The 20,073-nt window shown below is 38.1% G+C and overlaps 1 protein-coding gene across 1 annotated transcript; it reads left to right on the top strand.

Moving 5' to 3' along the window:
• Window positions 1-1,145: 1,145 nt before the first annotated feature.
• On the top strand, window positions 1,146-17,549 carry LOC306988225 (uncharacterized protein; the record flags this gene model as incomplete). Its single annotated transcript, XM_079593032.1, has 12 exons — window positions 1,146-1,221; window positions 9,099-9,101; window positions 10,300-10,731; window positions 10,988-11,284; window positions 11,687-11,803; window positions 11,890-11,957; window positions 14,697-14,916; window positions 15,048-15,383; window positions 15,551-15,868; window positions 15,987-16,109; window positions 16,824-16,903; window positions 17,022-17,549. 12 exons carry the CDS (start codon window positions 1,146-1,148, stop codon window positions 17,076-17,078), a joined length of 2,127 nt encoding a protein of 708 aa, XP_079449158.1. The 3' UTR covers window positions 17,079-17,549.
• Between the last annotated feature and the right edge of the window lie 2,524 nt (window positions 17,550-20,073).

Below are 20,073 nucleotides of genomic sequence, written 5' to 3'. Positions count from 1 at the left end.
ATTCATACGGTCTATGGTTACATTGATTCAAGTTTCAAAAAGCTTCGTTTAGGGAGGATCCAGGAAATCTGGGGTTGTACACTGAATCGGAAACACGAAAGGGGGGGGAACGGAGGAGTGGCGTCGAGGAGATCGGCGTGGGGAGACAATTTGGATGGTGATTGGTGATCAAGGGATGAATTATCAAGAAGTGAGATATAATAAAAGGAAAAAGAAAAGCAGCATGGGTGATGTATCTGATTGTGAGCAAACAATTAATAAAATGAGAAATATAAGTGAAGCCAGTAAGGAGATTGTGGAAAGAGAAATCAAAGTGATTATTGCCTCTAGCCATACCTTATTGCTTACATATATCCCGAGAATTATGACAAAAATAAGTCTAAGAATAACTGATAAACTGTCTGTATATTCCACAGAGCTAATTGCAATAATAGAAGGGCTAGATTGAACAGACTACGCCAAAGGACTGTGATCTGTTCAGATTCATCGTCAGCTCTTAAACGTATATAATGTCTACAAGAAGTGACAGAGAAGATTTAATGATGGAATTGTACAGATTATACATTATTGTACAGATTGAAAACAGAGGGTATAACAGTGTATGTCTGTTGGATACCGGCACACACTGGGATAGTAGGAAATGAAACCGCTGACAAATTAGCAAAAAAAAAGGCATTAACAAAAACCTTAATGGATATAAAAGTCCCACTGGGGAAAAGAGAGGTAAAATCAGTGATTAAAAAGAAACTAGTAAATAAATGGCAACAGAGGTGGGAAAATAGCTGAACAGGGAGATGGTATTATAATATTGAAAAATTAGTAGGAAAAGAAAAGTGTTATGGAAGGTACAGAAAGGAAGAAGTAATGATTAAGATTAGGACACACAGGATTAAATTCAACACTTGCAATAATGGGAAAGCATGAAAGGCTATGTGTGATAATTTTATGTTTTAGAAAGAGTAGAGCATGTATTTTTTTAAATGTAATAAATATGACATTTATTACATTTAGTAATTTATTTAATAATATAAAGGATAGACCAGTAAATGTCACGGGAAAGGGATTGAGAGATTCTCAGATATATGGGGCTGATTTAAACAATTTTAAGAATACTAGAGCATTGGATATAATGTATGGGGATTGTGATGCTTCTGCCCATCTTGAAGGCTGAGGATCCCAGGGCGGAAGTTGGAGGAGCTGAACACGCAGCGCCAGCAGAAGGTGGGTGAGTCATTACATCCACAAATAAAAGGAGAGAAGAGGGAAAGAATGTATATAAAATAAAAAGAATATACAGAAGCATCACCCATGTAGAATGCACACAAGGTGGCGGTGGCCAGTAACAAGAAGAAGAAAGCTTAGTTTATCTTGAAGAGTTCAGTGAGACAGCACATCCGAAAGAGCCGTACCTACCAGCTGGTGTTATCGTTGCCGAAGTGACTCAGAAATTGCCGTAAAGCAGCACCTCTGGCAGTATGAAAATATGTGACGTCATCACATTTTTTTAACAGATTTTTAGAACAGATAACTTAAAAATGAAATTTTCAGCTGAGTGTATTATCTTAGCCCGCCCTTTTGAATGCAACTTTCAAATTACTTGACAAAAAATGACATCCTGAGAAAAGTGGATTCTGGGGGTGAAACCCCATAGACTCCCATTCATTCTGCACTAGCCTGCGAGCGCCCCCGCATGGACAGAGACGTGTTACTGCAGCCAGTCCAGAAACCGGAAGTAACCAGAGAGTGCCAATTCTCTTCCTATTATGGCGGTTTCCCACTACACAGTACCAGCTCGCCTCGCCTTTGTTTGGTTTTCCACTGTGTAAAAGTTGTACCGGTACCTGCTTCCAGATACTTTTTTTCGTAGCACCTCCGGCGAGTTTCTGAGCGAGCTGAGGCGATACTAAAATGTGACGTAAAAACACGGCAGACAAATAAAAAACAGATATAATACGGATGAGCAAATGATAAAGCTTGGGTTGCTGAATATTCGATCTCTTACTTCAAAAGCGCTAATAGTTAATGATATGATTACAGATTATAACCTAGATGTGCTGTGTTTAACAGAAACCTGGCTAAAACCAAACGATTACATTGCTTTAAATGAGTCAACCCCACAAGATTACGGTTATAAACATGAACCTCGTCTGAAACGCAAAGGAGGAGGTGTTGCTGTAATTTATAGTAATATTTTCAAAACCACTAAGAAATCTAGTTGTAAATATAATTCTTTTGAAGTGTTGGTGCTTAATGTAAAAATATATAGTGTAAACGATAAATCACGTTTGAAAATTCTGCTGGCTACTGTATACAGGCCACCAGGGCACCATACAGACTTTATAAAAGAATTTGCGGACTTTCTATCAGAATTAGTATTGGCTGCAGATAAAGTACTAATTGTTGGTGATTTTAATATACACATAGATAATGAAAAAGATGCATTGGGATTGGCATTTAAAGACATTATAAACTCAATTGGAGTTAGACAACACGTGTCAGGACCGACTCATTGTCGTAATCATACTCTAGATCTAATACTATCACATGGAATAGATGTTGATGCCGTTGAAATACTGCAACAGAGCGATGACATCTCAGATCATTATCTAGTCTCGTGTAAATTACATTTAGCCAAGGCTGCAAAGCCGACTCCGTGTTATAAATATGTTAGACCGATCACTTCTGCCACTAAAGATTGCTTTATCAATAATCTTCCTAATCAGTTTCATCATCTCAGCATCCCGGATAGCTTAGAAGAACTTGATATTGCAACAGAAACTTTTAACTCTCTCTTTTCCAGCACTTAAGACACAGTTGCTCCACTGCGCTTAAAGAAGATTAAAGAACATAGTCCAACGCCGTGGCACAACGAGCACACTCAGGCCCTTAAGAGAGCAGCCAGAAAAATGGAGCGCAACTGGAAGAAAACAAAACTAGAGGTGTTTCGGATTTCATGGAAGGAGAGCTCGATTGCTTACAGAGAGGCTTTAAAAGCTGCTAGATCTGCTTATTTTTCAACCCTATTAGAAGAAAATAAACATAATCCTAGGTATTTATTTGAAACAGTGGCTAAACTAACGAAAAAGAAAGCTTCAAGCCCAGAAGTTTCCAAGCAACACAGCAGTAATGACTTTATGAACTTCTTCACTTATAAGATCGATAATATCAGGGACAAAATTATAACTATGCAACCGTCTAATACAGTATCGCATCAGGAAGTGCATTGTAGTCTCCCTGAGGGAAAATTTGATTCATTCATTGCTATAGGAGAGGAAGAATTTTGCAAACTTGTCAAATCATCTAAATCGACAACGTGCATGTTAGACCCTATACCGACTAAGCTGCTGAAAGAGATGCTTCCAGATGTCATAGATCCTCTTCTTAATATCATTAATTCATCTTTGTCTCTGGGATACGTACCAAAAACCTTTAAGCTAGCTATGATTAAACCGCTTGTTAAAAAACAGCAACTTGATCGTACAAAACTAGTCAATTACAGGCCGATCTCTAATCTGCCATTTCTGTCAAAGATATTAGAAAAAGCAGTATCCTCACAACTGTGTTCCTTTCTAGAAAGAAATGATATCTGCGAGGATTTTCAGTCCGGATTTAGACCGTACCATAGTACCGAGACAGCTCTCGTTAGAGTCACAAATGATTTGCTCTTATCATCCGATCGTGGTTGTATCTCTCTATTAGTTTTACTGGATCTTAGTGCTGCATTTGACACCATTGACCACAACATCCTTTTAAATAGACTCGAACATTATGTTGGCATTAGTGGAATTGCACTAGCATGGTTTAAATCATACTTATCTGACCGTTATCAGTTTGTAGCAGTAAATGAAGAGATGTCTTATCAATCACAAGTTCAGTATGGCGTACCACAAGGCTCAGTACTAGGACCGCTGCTGTTCACTCTGTATATGCTACCATTAGGAGATATCATTAGGAAACATGGAATTAGCTTTCACTGTTATGCCGACGATACTCAGCTGTATATTTCTTCAAAACCTAACGAAACCTACCAATTCACAAAATTAACGGAATGCATAGCTGATATAAAAAATTGGATGACTAGTAATTTTCTACTACTAAATTCAGAAAAAACAGAGATTCTAATTATTGGACAAAAAACTTCCACACGTAATAACCTAGAGTACTGTCTAACACTTGATGGCTGCTCTGTTAAGTCTTCGTCGTCGGTTAGGAACCTGGGTGTGCTCTTTGATACCAATCTTTCATTTGAAAGTCATGTGTCTAATATCTGTAAAACCGCTTTCTTCCATCTTAAAAATATATATCTAAATTACGTCATATGCTCTCAATGAATAATGCAGAACAATTAGTTCATGCGTTTATGACCTCAGGGCTAGATTATTGTAATGCTCTACTGGGTGGTTGCCCTGCACGCTTAATAAACAAACTACAGCTAGTTCAAAACGCAGCAGCTCGAGTTCTTACTAGAACCAGGAAGTATGACCATATTAGCCCTGTTCTGTCAACACTGCATTGGCTGCCTATTAAACATCGTATAAATTTAAAAATATTGCTGATCACTTACAAAGCACTAAATGGTTTAGCTCCGCAGTACTTGAGCGAGCTCTTAACGCATTATAGTCATCACATGCGAGTATCCTGAATAACCCCGTCATTTTTAAATAGTTTGTCCAGAGATTGCGTGATATACCCATTACTAATATTATGTAAAACAGCATACACTCGATTTCCTCCATTGTCCTGTGTGTGTGGGTAGCGGTTGTGTGTCGCGTCGCTATGACGACCAGGTACTCTTGTGGAGGTACTATCTGCAATGGAAAACGGAGCGAAAAGCGAGTCGAGACGAGACGAGCTGGTACTGGTAATGGAAAAGCGCCATTAGACATTATCTGGCCTTGCTTTCATTCCAGTCACGTGATGCTGCACTTTGCATGTCGGATGTTTGAACCCAGACCACTACTCGACTGGTTTATGGAAGTTCAAGTCCATTTACTAACATATATTGCATGACCATATTTTATGCCATATAAGCAGTATGAAACCATAAAATAATTAGACCAGCATTTACTTATTATTATTGTTAATATAATTATTATTACATTTAATTCACTTTAATATGTGAATTTTATTATCTGAAAACTGAACATTTAATGTCTGGGAATGTGGGAAATGTAGTCCATGGTGTGAGTGAGGAAGGAGAAGCGACAGAAGTAGTCATGCATTCACATTGCCTTTGTCATTATGAATAACTAATATAAAAAAATATATATATTATAATTTATATTGTCATGGTTTTAAGTTAGTCACTTTATACCATGGTGGAACTATATAGTTATTTTAGTAAAAGACAGCATGGTTACATTTCTTAATGGCTGTTTTTGTCTTGTAGGAAGTCTTCATCTGCTCGTTCATGAATTTTTACCTGTATGTTTTTGTTGAGAATTTGCATTTGGAATTAGTTTAGATTGCAGATTTAGATTTTATGACATGCTTTTTTTTAATGGTTGTTTTGCATAAACTTTGCATAACCGCTTACGTGTAACTTTGCTGAACTTTGCACAGCAAATTTTGATTTGTGCCATCACCCTGGGAACCCAACATTTTAGTTAGATCAAAGTCTGATTTGCATGTTTTTTGTTTTTTATTTTATATACTGTAGCTTAAATGTTTGCTTGACCTTGTGTTAACACTGTAGTATATAATGTTGCATACATAGACTAATGTTAAAATAGTGCCCGCTTAGAGGCGGAGGGATTTGGAGTGTGTTGTTGTTGTTGGTTTTCTTGACTCTGAACTCAGCATTTGTTTTATGGATTGACCTCAGGCCGTTTCCATTTATGTTTAGTAATTCATGGTGTGTCTATTCAGTGTTTGACCTAAAGCTAATTTGTGTAAACTTAAAAACATGTTCAATATTTGAGTTTAACATAGCAACAAATACTATTTTCATAAAAATGTCCAAAGAAAACACCTTGATTTTATTTTTTTGTTATTTTTAGCTTATTCTATTGCTTGTTTTGTCTTACTCAAAATATATTAAGACATATTTCCCAAGGCATTATTATATAGGCTAATCTAACTTGTTTTTTTAATATGAAACGGTTTATATTATTTGTGATTTCAATATGTAAATGTTGTCAAATGCATGAAAAAACACTAAAATGTCTTTTTTCTACACTAAAATTGACTTTATTTTTACTTGTTTTAATTTTGTTTAATGTTAGTTTTTAAAAAAAGTATAGTTTATTGTTGTATATGTTTTTGTAAAGACAACATAGGTTCAAGATAGGATTATGTTTTTTCTTGGTTCTTCATAACATGAGTTTCACAGGATGTGGTTTGTGTGGAAGTGAGAGACAGAGGAAATGCCAGCCTCACAACACAGACATTTGTTTCCATTCTCTCATTATTTTCATGTAATCACCCTCATGCCGTTATAAACCTTATGGCTTTCTTAATAAGGAGATTTTACATAAATGTCTCTGTGTTTGTGTCCGTAAAATTAAAGTCAAAGGGCTTTAAAGTTTTGGATCCCTTTTACTTTCTTTGTATGGACCAGAACAGTTGTACATCACAAATGTAAATGCAAATGGAATAAATGTTCTTAAATTCAGTGTGCAAATGTAAATTCACTGTCAGTTTCAATACTCTGCAATGCATAATTTTTTCAGATTTGTGCATTTTGTGTTGCACATTTCTTCAACACAGTACATTTTTCGTTTGTTTGCATGTTTGCAGCGATCAAAATAAAGATGCTTTTCATGGACAGTGACACTTTCCAACTAAGTTAAAGTCAAAGTGAGATGTTCTGTGGTCTAACCTATAAGGAGGCTATTGGCAAGGGTACATGCGTAGAGTGTGTGGTTTGGTGGGTTAAGGTGCAGGGTGGATTGTCCCTTAACTTTAGCATCTGAGTAAACAGCCTAACTGCAAACTACTGTTGAAAATATAAATACAACAATGTTTATAGGAGCCAAATCGGCTTGGCCGGTCATGATCTTCATCTTTCACGTGGAATGAACTGCACGTTTTTTTTATTCATGCACTCATTGCACTGCATCTCGTGTTTCTAAGATTGAAAAAGCATTCTGTGTTGAACTGCGTTCATTCAGCTCACTGCATTTCGTACTACAAACACCAAAGGCCCGTTCACATCAAGGATGATAACTATAAGGCTAACGATAAAAAATTTGTTGTAAAAAAAAACTTCTAAATGGAAAAGATTAGCCCAAACACTACAACTAGGAACGATATCACTGAAATCGCTTTCAGAATTCAGTTCACACAAATGAAACGTTAAATAACTGCTAGTTTACAGCAAATCTCTTGTATTCATATGCAGGGAATCTCTCTCAGTGTGTTTCTCCCACTCAGGCAAAATCAGGCAAAGAGGTTGAAAAACGCCTAGTTTGAAAACGCCCCAAAATTTGGAAACGCCCTGTGAACAGTAAACCCGCCATTTCAATTGCTTTTGGTTGGCCATCGTTTTGTGATTGTCGAGCGCTGTTAGACTGCTGAGGCAAACCAGCCTAAAATGTACTTTTTTAGACTGTCATCCTAACAACAAACTGAGCCGTGCGTAATGCAATTTCAAACCAATTCCAGTCCGATTCAGACCCTGACAATGTTGACGCACAAGAGGATCATGCAGAACAGATTTCACAGGAAAGTTACTTATGCATCATACAATGTTATCCACCATTTAATCGTGATATTTGTCAGAAAACTAAGGCAATACAAACAGCATCACAAAACCGTGGTTAATTTTCCCAAGGAGCAGTGAACAGAAGTGAGAGCTTACATAAGCAAGAGAAAACAAGCTGGCCTCCATCAAATGTGCAGTGCACAGATAAACGATGGGGTCATAAGGTTCAGGAACAATGTTTCAACTAAATTTTAACCCCTGTAAGTTTGTCATAGCACTTAAACTTTTGCTATAACTTTAAAGTGCTTTAACTTTTGTTATAGCACTTAACACGGAAAAGGTCAGATTTTCATGTTATGTCCCCTTTAAAAAAGCGAAGACAGTTTTTGATGGTCATAGTAGGAGAAGTCACACTGCAGCAGGACTGTGAGTCAAATCTCCTGACAGCCAGAATTTCAAAAATTGATCGCAATGGTCATTAATCGGCTGTTGGTGAACACTTCAAACTAACGATCAAAGACAACTGATTTTAGCCTAGGATCAGAAGAATCTTTTAGGATTTGCTAAATTTATCTCAGACGACTAAACCATGGCCAAAACCGTATTGTGCACCCGTCTTTAAAGCAGGATGGGAAACGACTTTCTGGAGACACAGCTTAATGCTTTTGTGTGTTTTCTTTTTTAATTGATTTTTTATCTATTTTCAAATGTTTTATTTTAAAACTCTATTAAATATTCCCAAACTCTCTGGCAATGCTAGGCTATCTAATAAGTGATTGTTGTCATATTTCTAATATATATATATATATATATATATATATATATATATATATAATATATCTGTATTTAAGTAAAAAATGATTGACAAACATGTCTTTCGAATGTAGTTAAATACTTTTGGTGTCTTGTAAGTTGTTCGTCATGCAGCCTATTTTCATCTAAAATCAACATAACCTAAATTACACCCAGTGTATTAGTAACACGATATTAGCAGCGACATGTGACTGCCTTTGATGGAGGTCGTCCGTCTTGCCTGCAGTTTCACTGCTCCCCTCACTGCAGACTCTCGCATACATTTCAGACGAGGCTCATCTCAAACGAGCCTATTATTCGGATCTTACCCTGAACGGAGTAGCTCTGACCTGAAGTGTCCCTAAGAATTTTCTGCCAAAATAAAGGGTCCATAACCATTTAAATGAGCGCTCTTTGCCACGAAATAAATAACGGGTTTCCGCGAAATTTGTTCAGCTCTGAATGATTTAATTTGCGTATGGTGAGTCCCTTGGAAGTAGTACGCGTTTTTTTTTTTTTCTCAGAAAAGCCAACCTCTTTTCTTACCGTCTATAGAAAAGACAACTAGTGTTGCATAATGTTGCGTTTTATGCTTACAAACGGTTTGAGCTGTTAAAGAAGATGGTTTACACATCTTAATGTTTTTGCTCATTACTTTTAGGAGGTAAGTTTATGCATTTTTGTTTATGTCTTTATAGTTCTAGAATGGTCATAATTCTTGGAAATTAAGTTTTTTTTTAGCCAGATGACAAACGTGTCTGTTGTTGTTCATTGCAGTGTGCTTTTGTGTCAATTACACACTTTTAATCCTCTAGTATGCCTACGCAATAGGCTATAATATAAATGGGGAAAAAAAATTGTGCTGTTTTTCCTGCCTAATATTGGACACTAATAACAAAAACAATATCAATAAACATTTTCATAAATTTTATAGAAAATGCAGATCATAATATGTGTAGATATATTAGGTGAATTACTATTAAGTGCATAACAAAATCATGCAAAATTGCAAATATTTAGATAATTCTAACTCTTTTCCTTACACATATAATGTGTTTGTATTCCAGCCTATGACCTTATGCTATCTAAAAGGTCCTCTAAAACATTTGATATATGTAAAGTTCTTGAAAATACTTCTTTATTTACCAGTGAAGGTGACTCGTATTTTTTGTAATTAACTGGACACATAACACATATTGATTTTTTTTTTAAATGGATTAATTTTACTGCATGTATATTTTTTATTGATTAAATGTTAATATGATGTTATATCAGTATACATTCTAGATGTTCAACTATGTTGCGAACCCTAATAAAGCTGTTGATGTGAAAAACAAGACTTTAAGATTATTAATTAAGATTAATAATTTATTCAATACAAGTAAACAACAAAATATAAACTGTGAAGTTTGATTTTGGTCTATTTTTGAAGTTTGAATGTAGTCTATATGTAGCCTACTTAAACGTTAAAGTTAATTCAATGAAAATACCACATTAGGTCAAATTAAATAAAAGGAGTTGTTAATTTCCCCCATTATTCAGTTGAACTGAGGGAATCACTTTCCTCAAATCATTTGAGTAGTCTCAACTTATTAGGGTTTTACAGTATCATTATATTATTTATGTAACTTTTTAGCTGTTTCATTAAACTGTTAAAGTCTTTTGCAGTTTTAAAGTTGACACAGCAGCAACTACATTCAAATACTGTTGCCAACTCAACAGCAAATGGTAAGATGATCGATCTTATTTAATTATGGGTGCAGCTTGTGTAGACATGTCCGGATGAAGCTTTATGCTTTGTTGTTGTTGTTGTTGTTGTATCTTTAGCTTTTGTGTACTTTGTTTAAAATCTTAGGTTTAAGAAATAATTTTGGTGTTTTATTCGGTCTTTCTCCAAATAAACTCTGAAAGATATCTGATAATCTGTGTCTGTTGTGCTGACTCTTTTGTTCCAGGTGTGTCTGGTGTTTATACAGATGAACCTGAGACGATATCAGTGATGGAGGGAGATTCTGTCACTTTAAACACTGGTGTTACTGAAATACAGAGAGATGACCAGATACTGTGGACATTTCGATTTCACAATTCAGAGACTCGTGTCGCTGAAATCTATAAACGGATCATCTCTATATATTATAGTGGTGAGAAGGAGAGATTCAGAGACAGATTAAAGATAGATGAGAAGACAGGATCTCTGACCATCACAGACATCAACAGATTACACTCTGGACTTTATAAACTACAGGTCATCAATGGAGGGGTCAAACACAGGAGTTTTAATGTTGCTGTCTATGGTGAGTAAATCATAAATTGTTTATTTTGGTCTAGTATGTGGATGATTGAAGGCTGTTAGTGTCAGGAATTATTCTTAATAAAAATGAAAAATGTATATTATTTTGTATAATCGAAAAACTTCTGTCAAGTTGCCCTTGTTCATGCCTTATAGTAGTTTTAGAGCATATTAAGATGCATTGGTATTTTTATATTCATAATCTTTAGAGACATCTCAATGACTGATTCTTCCTAAAAAAATGTCTTAATTTTTTTTAGCGCTTTTAACGGTTCCTGTCATCAGTGATTCTCCACAAAAACCTTCAGTGTCAGAAAGATCATCAGAGCAGAATTGTTCACTGGTGTGTTCAGCATTGAATGTGAGTCATGTGACTCTCTCCTGGTACAAAGGAAATAGTGTATTGTCCAGCATCAGTGTGTCTGATCTCAGCATCAGTCTCTCTCTACCTCTGGAGATTCAGTGTCTGGATGATTCATACAGCTGTGTAGTGTCTTATTCATTCAGCAACCAGACTAAACGCCTCAACACCACTGATCTCTGTCACACATGTCCAGGTACGTCAGCATTCAACAAACTGCATCTTTTAGTTGAGCATTGCACACATTCACATGCAATTTACACATTTAAGCATTTTACTAATCACACCCTTCGGTGCATTTGACTAGCGTTTTCCCCACTATAACATACATTTTATGGATATATTCTTATTGTCACAACCAAGTTTGATCATTTCTGCTCTGAGATTTTCAAGTTTTTCTTATTTCTGTCATTTCTGAGTTTGAGTTTCCTGTGTTTTAGTTATGTTTGTTTCCATGGTGTCTATTAATTATTTGTTTCCATAGTTACCCATTGTTTTTACCTGTATCCAGTTCAGTTGCTCGTCCCCCTTGTGTATTTATACTCCTCATTTTTATACTTATTTACAGTAATGTATGTTGTTGTCTTGTGCATTGCAGGAGCCAGACAACATTTATTTCCTACACTAATAATTGTTGTATTGCTGATAGTGATCATAGCGGGGATTGTGTTGATGTATTATTGCCATAAAAACTACAAACATGCAAAACAAGAAGGCAAGTAGCGACTTGTTGCCATGTATAATTTTTGCAGAAGTATAGTGCAAACACATTTCTAAATGTCTAAATTGATTATTAAACAGCTCAGACGACCGAGGAAGGGGTCATTTATACTGATGCGACATTTACCAAACGCAGAGCTTCAGATACGGTAAGATACATTTGTTATTTACCTAAATCTCTTTGTCTGGTGGTAGAAAAACACTGAGTCTGTTTTTTGTTTTTTTTGTTTTTTGCGTATCTGCTTGTGGCTGATTTTTATATGCATGATGTTGCATAATTTAACACTCAGGCGCCATGAATAATTGTTCTTATTGCGTTGATGCTTGTGGCCTAAGTAATAACAATTCAATTTTACCATGTTTTTATGTTCTCACATCACCCTCATGATATGCTGTTGGTTTTGCATATGCGTGACTCGGCATCAGTCCAGTTCTTCTGTGGATTTTGTGCATGTCCTTACATGATAGTGAAGCTCTCATTTTATTTACCCTTTCGCACGTACGATCACACCGGTGTGATCAGTCTTGGCTGGTCCCTGGAGCGTATGATCACACCGGTGTGATTAGAACGCTCAGTGCATCACGTGATCAACTGCTAAATTCAAACGTGCTTTGGCGCGTTGGCTGGCGCTGAGCCGGAGACAGACGCGCTCAGTGCTTGTCATATATCACAACTAATCAGTGTTTCCAACCACATAATGTTTATTTTACGTTTCAGACATTTCAGAATCACATTTTTTTTAGTTTGTAAAATACACACTGATGTCTAAGAAAGCGGCAATAATAATCCTTTATATTATAAAAACTAAGACGACACGTTTTATTCATATCAGATACACGTTGTGTAAGTAGTTTTACATTTTACCCTATTCTTCTCCCAGTTCACCAGCCACTTACTTTCATGTATTTCGGGAGAAGTGGATGAATTGACGTGTTGTAAATCCAACAGATCCGATTCTCTGACCTGTACAAACTAACATGGCGCCGACCATCGCGCATAGCCTACAGCTCAACTAACGCAATCGCTTTATACAACAAAACACATCCACATGCACATATTTGACAATCGGAATATCAGTGTTTCATACTATAGCTAATAAATGTGTGAATATTTAGAATAAAAAAGGAAAAATTAAATAAAAGCAGATTCAGCATTCATTCAGCGCTGTGTTGTGGTTGCGCTGTGTCACGTGACAAGCAGTGACACGTCACCATGGAAACAATAAAGTGACAGATTCGAAATAACGGTCGCCTTGAAAAACTCACGCTGGGGGGTCAATTCGAATATTTTAAACTTACGTGTGAAAGGGTTAACTAGATGGGATTTTATTGATAGTGATACATTGAATTCTCTAATATATTTAACTTCCCATTTTAACAGCTTTTGTGGAACATTTTTGCTACATTTTCTTTACAGCTGATGTTATTTTGTGAATTTGCTCTTTCATCTTTCTGCTTTAAGCGTGTACTAGTATCAGCTCTATCTCTTGATTTTCTTTCTTTTCTTACAGGAGACTAATAGACGGGAGCAGACAGAGTATTCAAGTGTTGTTTTGAGATTATAAGCACAGTCTGTTATTGTACGGCTCATTTTTTTTAAAGGACAGACAGAGCATGTTGGAGCACACCTGCAATGTTTCATTACTCGGTCATGTCTAGACGTGAGTACAGCTGCTTTGCGTGCTTAGTTGTCAGTATTATTATACACCCATCTACACGATCCTATTCCAAGAGTCAGGACAAAAAGGGATAAAGAGAAAGAAGTAAACTCAGAAAAGTAGATGCAACCATCAAGATTTCGCTTAGGAAGTATGTGTAATGAGAGCAACATGCGTTTAGTAGCCTGTTGAATATAGTATAGCCAAGGCCTCCCTCTGCTGACCGTGAGAGAGACTTACAAGAATCACTGTGATGGATTTGGCTGGTTATCATGGATCATGGTCAAGTTAGTCTCTGCTGGTACTGTACACTGTAACTGCACAACCTGAGGAGCAAAAGCATATTTCTCCATTAATGACAAGATCTGAGGAAAATATCTTATAATGGTAATCTGATATCTTGATTATTGTCATGTCAGTGTATATGGTACACACTGTGTGTGTGTTTACACATTAAACGTTGTGATGTAATCACCAGGCAAGAAGATTTTGCAAAGAGACATTCTCTACTGAATGCTTCCATGCCATTAAGTGATGTTAAATAGTGGGCTGATGTAATGTCATGCTAAAGTGTTGTTGTTGTTGTTGTTGTTTTTTTTACAAACGCTTTCAGTGCACAGTACTGTACTTTATAACAGTGTTGTAATCAGTATGCTGTGTTTTGTGTATTTGCTGTGAAATAAAGATTTCTAAACTTCCACTCTGTACTGATTGTGTTTGCCTCCACTAAACTTATAAGTAAGTTGGACACGCTGAGGTGAGATGAAATGAGATGAGATGAGATGAGATGAGATGAGATGAGATGAGATGAGATGAGATGGGTAATGCAGTGGCCTTTATAGAGTGCATGCAAGACTATTCAAGGCCATTGTATTTTATTTTTTTATGAATCCCAGCATCAGACAATACAGACATTAGTTTCGATTGTGTGATCCTGTGGTTTACATGTTAACTTGACAGGGTTGAAGATCTGTTGATTTCACGGGAAGGTTTTTTTGTATGCAAGAGAAGCAGAAACACACTGAAGATCCTTGAGATCGCTTATTAAAATACACATTATATTATGTATTATTTTAAACCTCTAACATCAGAAAAGTATCTGTTGTCTTGTTTGTTTGTTTTTTCACTTGAAGTTCCATGCTCCGACGCTAACAGCTGCGGTAAAACCTTTGGTCTGTTTTTTAGGTCAGTATAACCTTTTACTCTACAAACCTTTTTGTGTCTCATTAGACATTTGCAGTTGTTCAGTGTGTTCTACTTTGTTCAGGATTTAGAAGGATTTTACAATTTCCTTTGAGAGTTTTAGAAAGTGGAGTGTGTAGTTGGATATTTCATGAATTTCTGTTGTTCATCACACCACAGCACTACGAAGAGTTTGTTGCTTTCAGAGACATTTTGAATATGATGACAAACGCTGCCGTCTTCTGTCTATGTGTGTGTGTAACAAATTGTAAGTGGATTTCATTTAATTTGATGTATTTTGGATATTTTAATTTTCAAATATGTTATGTGTTTGACTTGTTTAATTTGAGTTAAACTATTTTAATTCAAACTGCACTCTTTAGATATTTTTTTATATAGTTTCAGGAGTGTTTGGTGATACGGATGAAGTGAAGTCAGTGTCAGTGACTGAGGGAGATTCTGTCTCTCTAAACACTGATGTTCAAGTACAGAGAGATGATCAGATACTGTGGACGTTTGGAACTCAAAACACTCGAATAGCTGAAATCTTTAAAAGAGACCAAATAAACATTATATTTGTCAGTAATTATGGAATATTCAGAGACAAAGTCCAGATGGACAATCAGACTGGATCTCTGACCATCAGAAACCTCAGATCTGAACACACTGGACTTTATGAACTGACCATCATTAGAAGTAGAAAAACACTGAAGAGATTCAATGTTACTTTGTATGGTGAGTGAAGTGTTCAGTCGTAAATATAATTAGTGTTCAATTATAATACGTTCTATGTTATTGACTTACTGTCTTTAAAAAAAATTACATTCAGACAATGCATTGCATTATTTTCATTTGAGTTGTCATTAATGTCATTTGACATTCATTGTTTTTATATTTTTTAGCTTGTCTGCCCATTCCTGTAATCACCAGTAACTCTTCACAGTGTTCTTCGTCTTCATCATCATCATCATCATCAGGATCATCAAGACAGAAATGTTCACTGGTGTGTTCAGTGTTGAATGTGAGTCATGTGACTCTCTCCTGGTACGCAGGAATCAGTGTATTGTCCAGCATCAGTGTGTGTGATCTCAGCATCAGTCTCTCTCTACCTCTGGAGGTGGAATATCAGGATAAAAACACATACAGCTGTGTGATCTACAATCCCATCACACACCAGACCACACATCTGGACATCACGCAACTCTGTCACACATGTGAAGGTACGTCAGCGCTCATATTACTGATTTGTTTGGACTGATATTTTCTATTTATAGACCTTTTTTTGTCTGAATTCATAATGGAAAGACTGAAAGTTTTTTTTCTCTGTGTTCATTACAGAACAGAACAAGCATTCATATTTTATTCTGATAATAATAATCAGTGTGTGTCTGTTGGTGTTCATGTCAGCTGTTATACTCATATACTGTTGCTCCAGGAAATTCAGTCGAGCGCAACAAAAAGGCAAGTATTACCAACAACTGACAAAGTTCGCCATATGGCGTTATATTGATATTATATTAATATACGTTTTGTTTATATATTAAAATGATTAAATAAATACAATTAAATAATAGAAAACATTTAATTGAATTCATAAAATGGTTTATGTTTATATAAATGCATTCTTGTATTTTTGGTGGGAAAACAGAAAAATGTATTAGAAGTTCTCAATATCTCGACAGTTCATCACTGTCATGTTGTAAACTCTATTGTCTATTGTCATGTGATCGTGTTCCACTAGATGGCAGGAAACTGTGTAACTTTTCTTTTTCAAAATTGACAAATTTGAAAAAAATAACAAAATGAGTCAATAGTATACACCATCAATCCTTCTTCCAAGACGTGTTTTGTATTACAATTGATTCACTGGTTAACCCGTTACAAGTGTTTATATATTAGACCTGTCAGGATGGTTTTCACAGGAAATTGCAGACATGCATCACTCACTCGCGAGCGGGTCTCATCAAATCTATAAAAAGAGAAAAGTTGCTCCGCCTACTTTGACGCATGTATGGTGTGCGAGTGGAAGAGATTAGATGTCACAACTGCTGGCAAAAAGAGAACGTGACAGAGCTCCTAATAAAACAAGAATCAACAATGCTTGGCTTTTTAGAGATGCGAGAACTGAGGGATTTGAAATGTTGTAAAAGTGTGGTAATGTGTTTGTGTTTGCAGACCTGACAATCACAGAACAGCAAAACATGTCAGAATACACACAGATCATCTACTGTCTTCAGACGAGAGATCTGCCACAGGTCCGCACACACTTTTACTGATTTTACTTAAAATATTTCACATTCATGAATAGATGAAGGTCTGAAGGCCTACTGTCAGCACAGAGGTTTACTAATAGTGAATGTTTCTTCCTTATAGAAATCCTTACTGAGTGTGGACAGAACAGTGACAGCAGTGAACTATAGACAACAGTGAAACTCAATATATGAACTGAACGTCTCAGGAGAATGATTGTCTAATTTGAATTCACATTAAAAGTGGATTGAAGAAAAGCCGAACAATAATCATTGTAAGATTACCTGAGCATTGGTTGTGATCATTTTGCACCTGTAGAGGTTTCGAGTTTAATGAAATAATGCAGAATAGAGTTCCCACCATTCAGGCGGTTTTTTATTTTATTTTATTTTTTTATTTTATTATAGCTGAAACCTCAATGGAAGGCTCTATTGAGCTGCACGGCAGCTGGTCTGCCCTTTGGACTTTGTTCTTTATTGTAGATTCAGTTTGTGCTGTGTTTTGGAAATAAACTCCTCCTCTCCTCTCCTCTTCTTTCCTCTCCTCCTGTTTCTGTTGATTGTATCATCATAAACCACAGACCAGATGGTGATGTTTGATGTGTGTGTGTATGGATTCAGGCCAGTAAATAAACTCCATGTGTGCGCACATATCACTTTTCAGACCTGGTACTTTGCCCTGTGGGAAGAAACACGACAAGGGATCAACATCTTTGTTGATCCTAACATTCCAACCAATCAGATTTGAGAGACAAGTTTAGGCTTACAATCAGGGTTTGCTGCTTCTACATCTGTGTTCCTATCATTTCCCTCCGATTTTATGGATAAGTTATGGGTAGGGTTAGATTTAGGGATAGGGTTAGGACTAATTTTCGGACAGGAATGTTATTCCAGGATCCACAAAGTATGTTAATCCAGGAACATGTCTTGGGAAAATCACGGTGACCTGCTAGTGTCCCTAAATTATCAATTGAAATATATGTTCATGTAAATGCACCATATCACAGACAAAAAACAATTTTTTCCATTAATGATGACATCATTCAAATGTAGCCATGTATTGTGATGCATTACATGTTTAGCAAATGTCTAGAACACTGCCAGTAGAGGAAGCAGAACTGTGCGGCCTCTCGTAAAGCCATCAGCGCGTACACAAGTCTGTTTTTAATGTCTAAGTTAAAGTATTCTGTGTAAGTTATTGTTATATATATATATATATATATATATATATATATATATATTAAAATATATGAAAAAATGCATTAAAATATTGACGTTCCACGTCCCTATAGCTAGTTTCCGTGTCCAGGGATCGGGTTGTCGAGGCCCCCGCCTTCGACTGCTGCCCGATCCTCTCAGCACCGGCCCCTTAAGGTCCCTCCTGTAGGTGGGCCAAGCGAACTGCAGCCCGGGTGGTTGTGGAGGCAAAAACTCGGGCCTGGGAGGAGTTCGGTGAGGCCATGGAAAAGGACTATCGGCTGGCCTCGAAGAGATTCTGGCAAACCGTCCGGTGCCTCAGGAGAGGAAAGCAGTGCCCTACCACCGCTGTTTACAGTGGAGGTGGGCAGCTGTTGACCTCAACTGGGGATGTCGTCGGACGGTGGAAGGAATACTTCGAGGATCTCCTCAATCCCGCCGTCACGTCTTCCATTGAGGAAGCAGAGGGTGAGGGCTCAGGGGTGGACTCGTCCATCACCCAAGCTGAAGTCACCGAGGTAGTCAAGAAACTCCTCGGTGGCAAGGCGCCGAGGGTGGATGAGATCCGTCCCGAGTACCTCAAGTCTCTGGATGTTGTGGGGCTGTCTTGGTTGACACGCCTCTGCAGCATCGCGTGGCGGTCGGGGACAGTCCCTCTGGGATGGCAGACCGGGGTGGTGGTCCCTCTTTTTAAGAAGGGGGACCGGAGGGTGTGTTCCAATTACAGGGGGATCACACTTCTCAGCCTCCCTGGGAAAGTCTATGCCAGGGTACTGGAGAGGAGAATACGGCCGATAGTAGAACCTCGGATTCAGGAGGAACAGTGCGGTCTTCGTCCAGGCCGTGGAACACTGGACCAGCTCTATACCCTCTACAGGGTGCTGGAGGGTTCATGGGAGTTTGCCCAACCAATCCACATGTGCTTTGTGGATTTGGAGAAGGCATTCGACTGTGTCCCTCGTGGCGGCCTGTGGAGGGTGCTCCGGGAGTATGGGGTCCGGGGTCCTTTGCTAAGGGCTGTCCGGTCCCTGTACGACCGAAGCAGGAGCTTGGTTCGCATTGCCGGCAGTAAGTCAGACTTCTTCCCGGTGCATGTTGGACTCCGGCAGGGCTGCCCTTTGTCGCCGGTTCTGTTCATAATTTTTATGGACAGAATTTCTAGGCGCAGCCAGGGGCCGGAGGGTGTCGGGTTTGGGAACAACACGATTTCGTCTCTGCTCTTTCCAGATGATGTTGTCGTGTTGGCCCCTTCAGACCAGGACCTTCAGCATGCACTAGGACGGTTTGCAGCCGAGTGTGAAGCGGCTGGGATGAGAATCAACACCTCCAAATCCGAGGCCATGGTCCTCAGTCGGAAAAAGGTGGCTTGCCTACTTCAGGTTGGTGGAGAGTTCCTGCCTCAAGTGGAGGAGTTTAAGTATCTTGGGATTTTGTTCACGAGTGAGGGAAGGATGGAACGGGAGATTGACAGACGGATCGGTGCAGCTTCTGCAGTAATGCGGTCGATGTACCGGTCTGTCGTGGTGAAGAAAGAGCTGAGCCGCAAGGCGAAGCTCTCGATTTACCGGTCAATCTACGTTCCTACTCTCACCTATGGTCATGAGCTTTGGGTCATGACCGAAAGAACAAGATCAGGCGGCCGAAATGAGCTTTCTCCGCAGGGTGGCTGGGCGATCCCTTAGAGATAGGGTGAGGAGCTCGGTCACTCGGGAGGAGCTCAGAGTAGAGCCGCTGCTTCTCCACATCGAGAGGGGTCAGCTGAGGTGGCTCGGGCATCTGTTCCGGATGCCTCCTGGACGCCTTCCCGGGAAGGTGTTCCGGGCGCGTCCCACCGGGAGGAGACCCCGGGGAAGACCTAGGACACGCTGGAGAGACTATGTCTCCCGGCTGGCCTGGGAACGCCTCGGAGTCCCCCCGGAAGAGCTAGAGGAAGTGGCTAGGGAGAGGGAAGTCTGGGCATCTCTGCTTAGACTGCTGCC

Source organism: Phoxinus phoxinus (assembly GCF_949152265.1).
Source record: "Phoxinus phoxinus genome assembly, chromosome: 20".
In the NCBI taxonomy this organism is placed as follows: domain Eukaryota; kingdom Metazoa; phylum Chordata; class Actinopteri; order Cypriniformes; family Leuciscidae; genus Phoxinus; species Phoxinus phoxinus.
The sequence above is the reverse complement of the archived record's forward strand: the minus strand, read 5'-3'. Positions and strand labels throughout refer to the sequence as shown.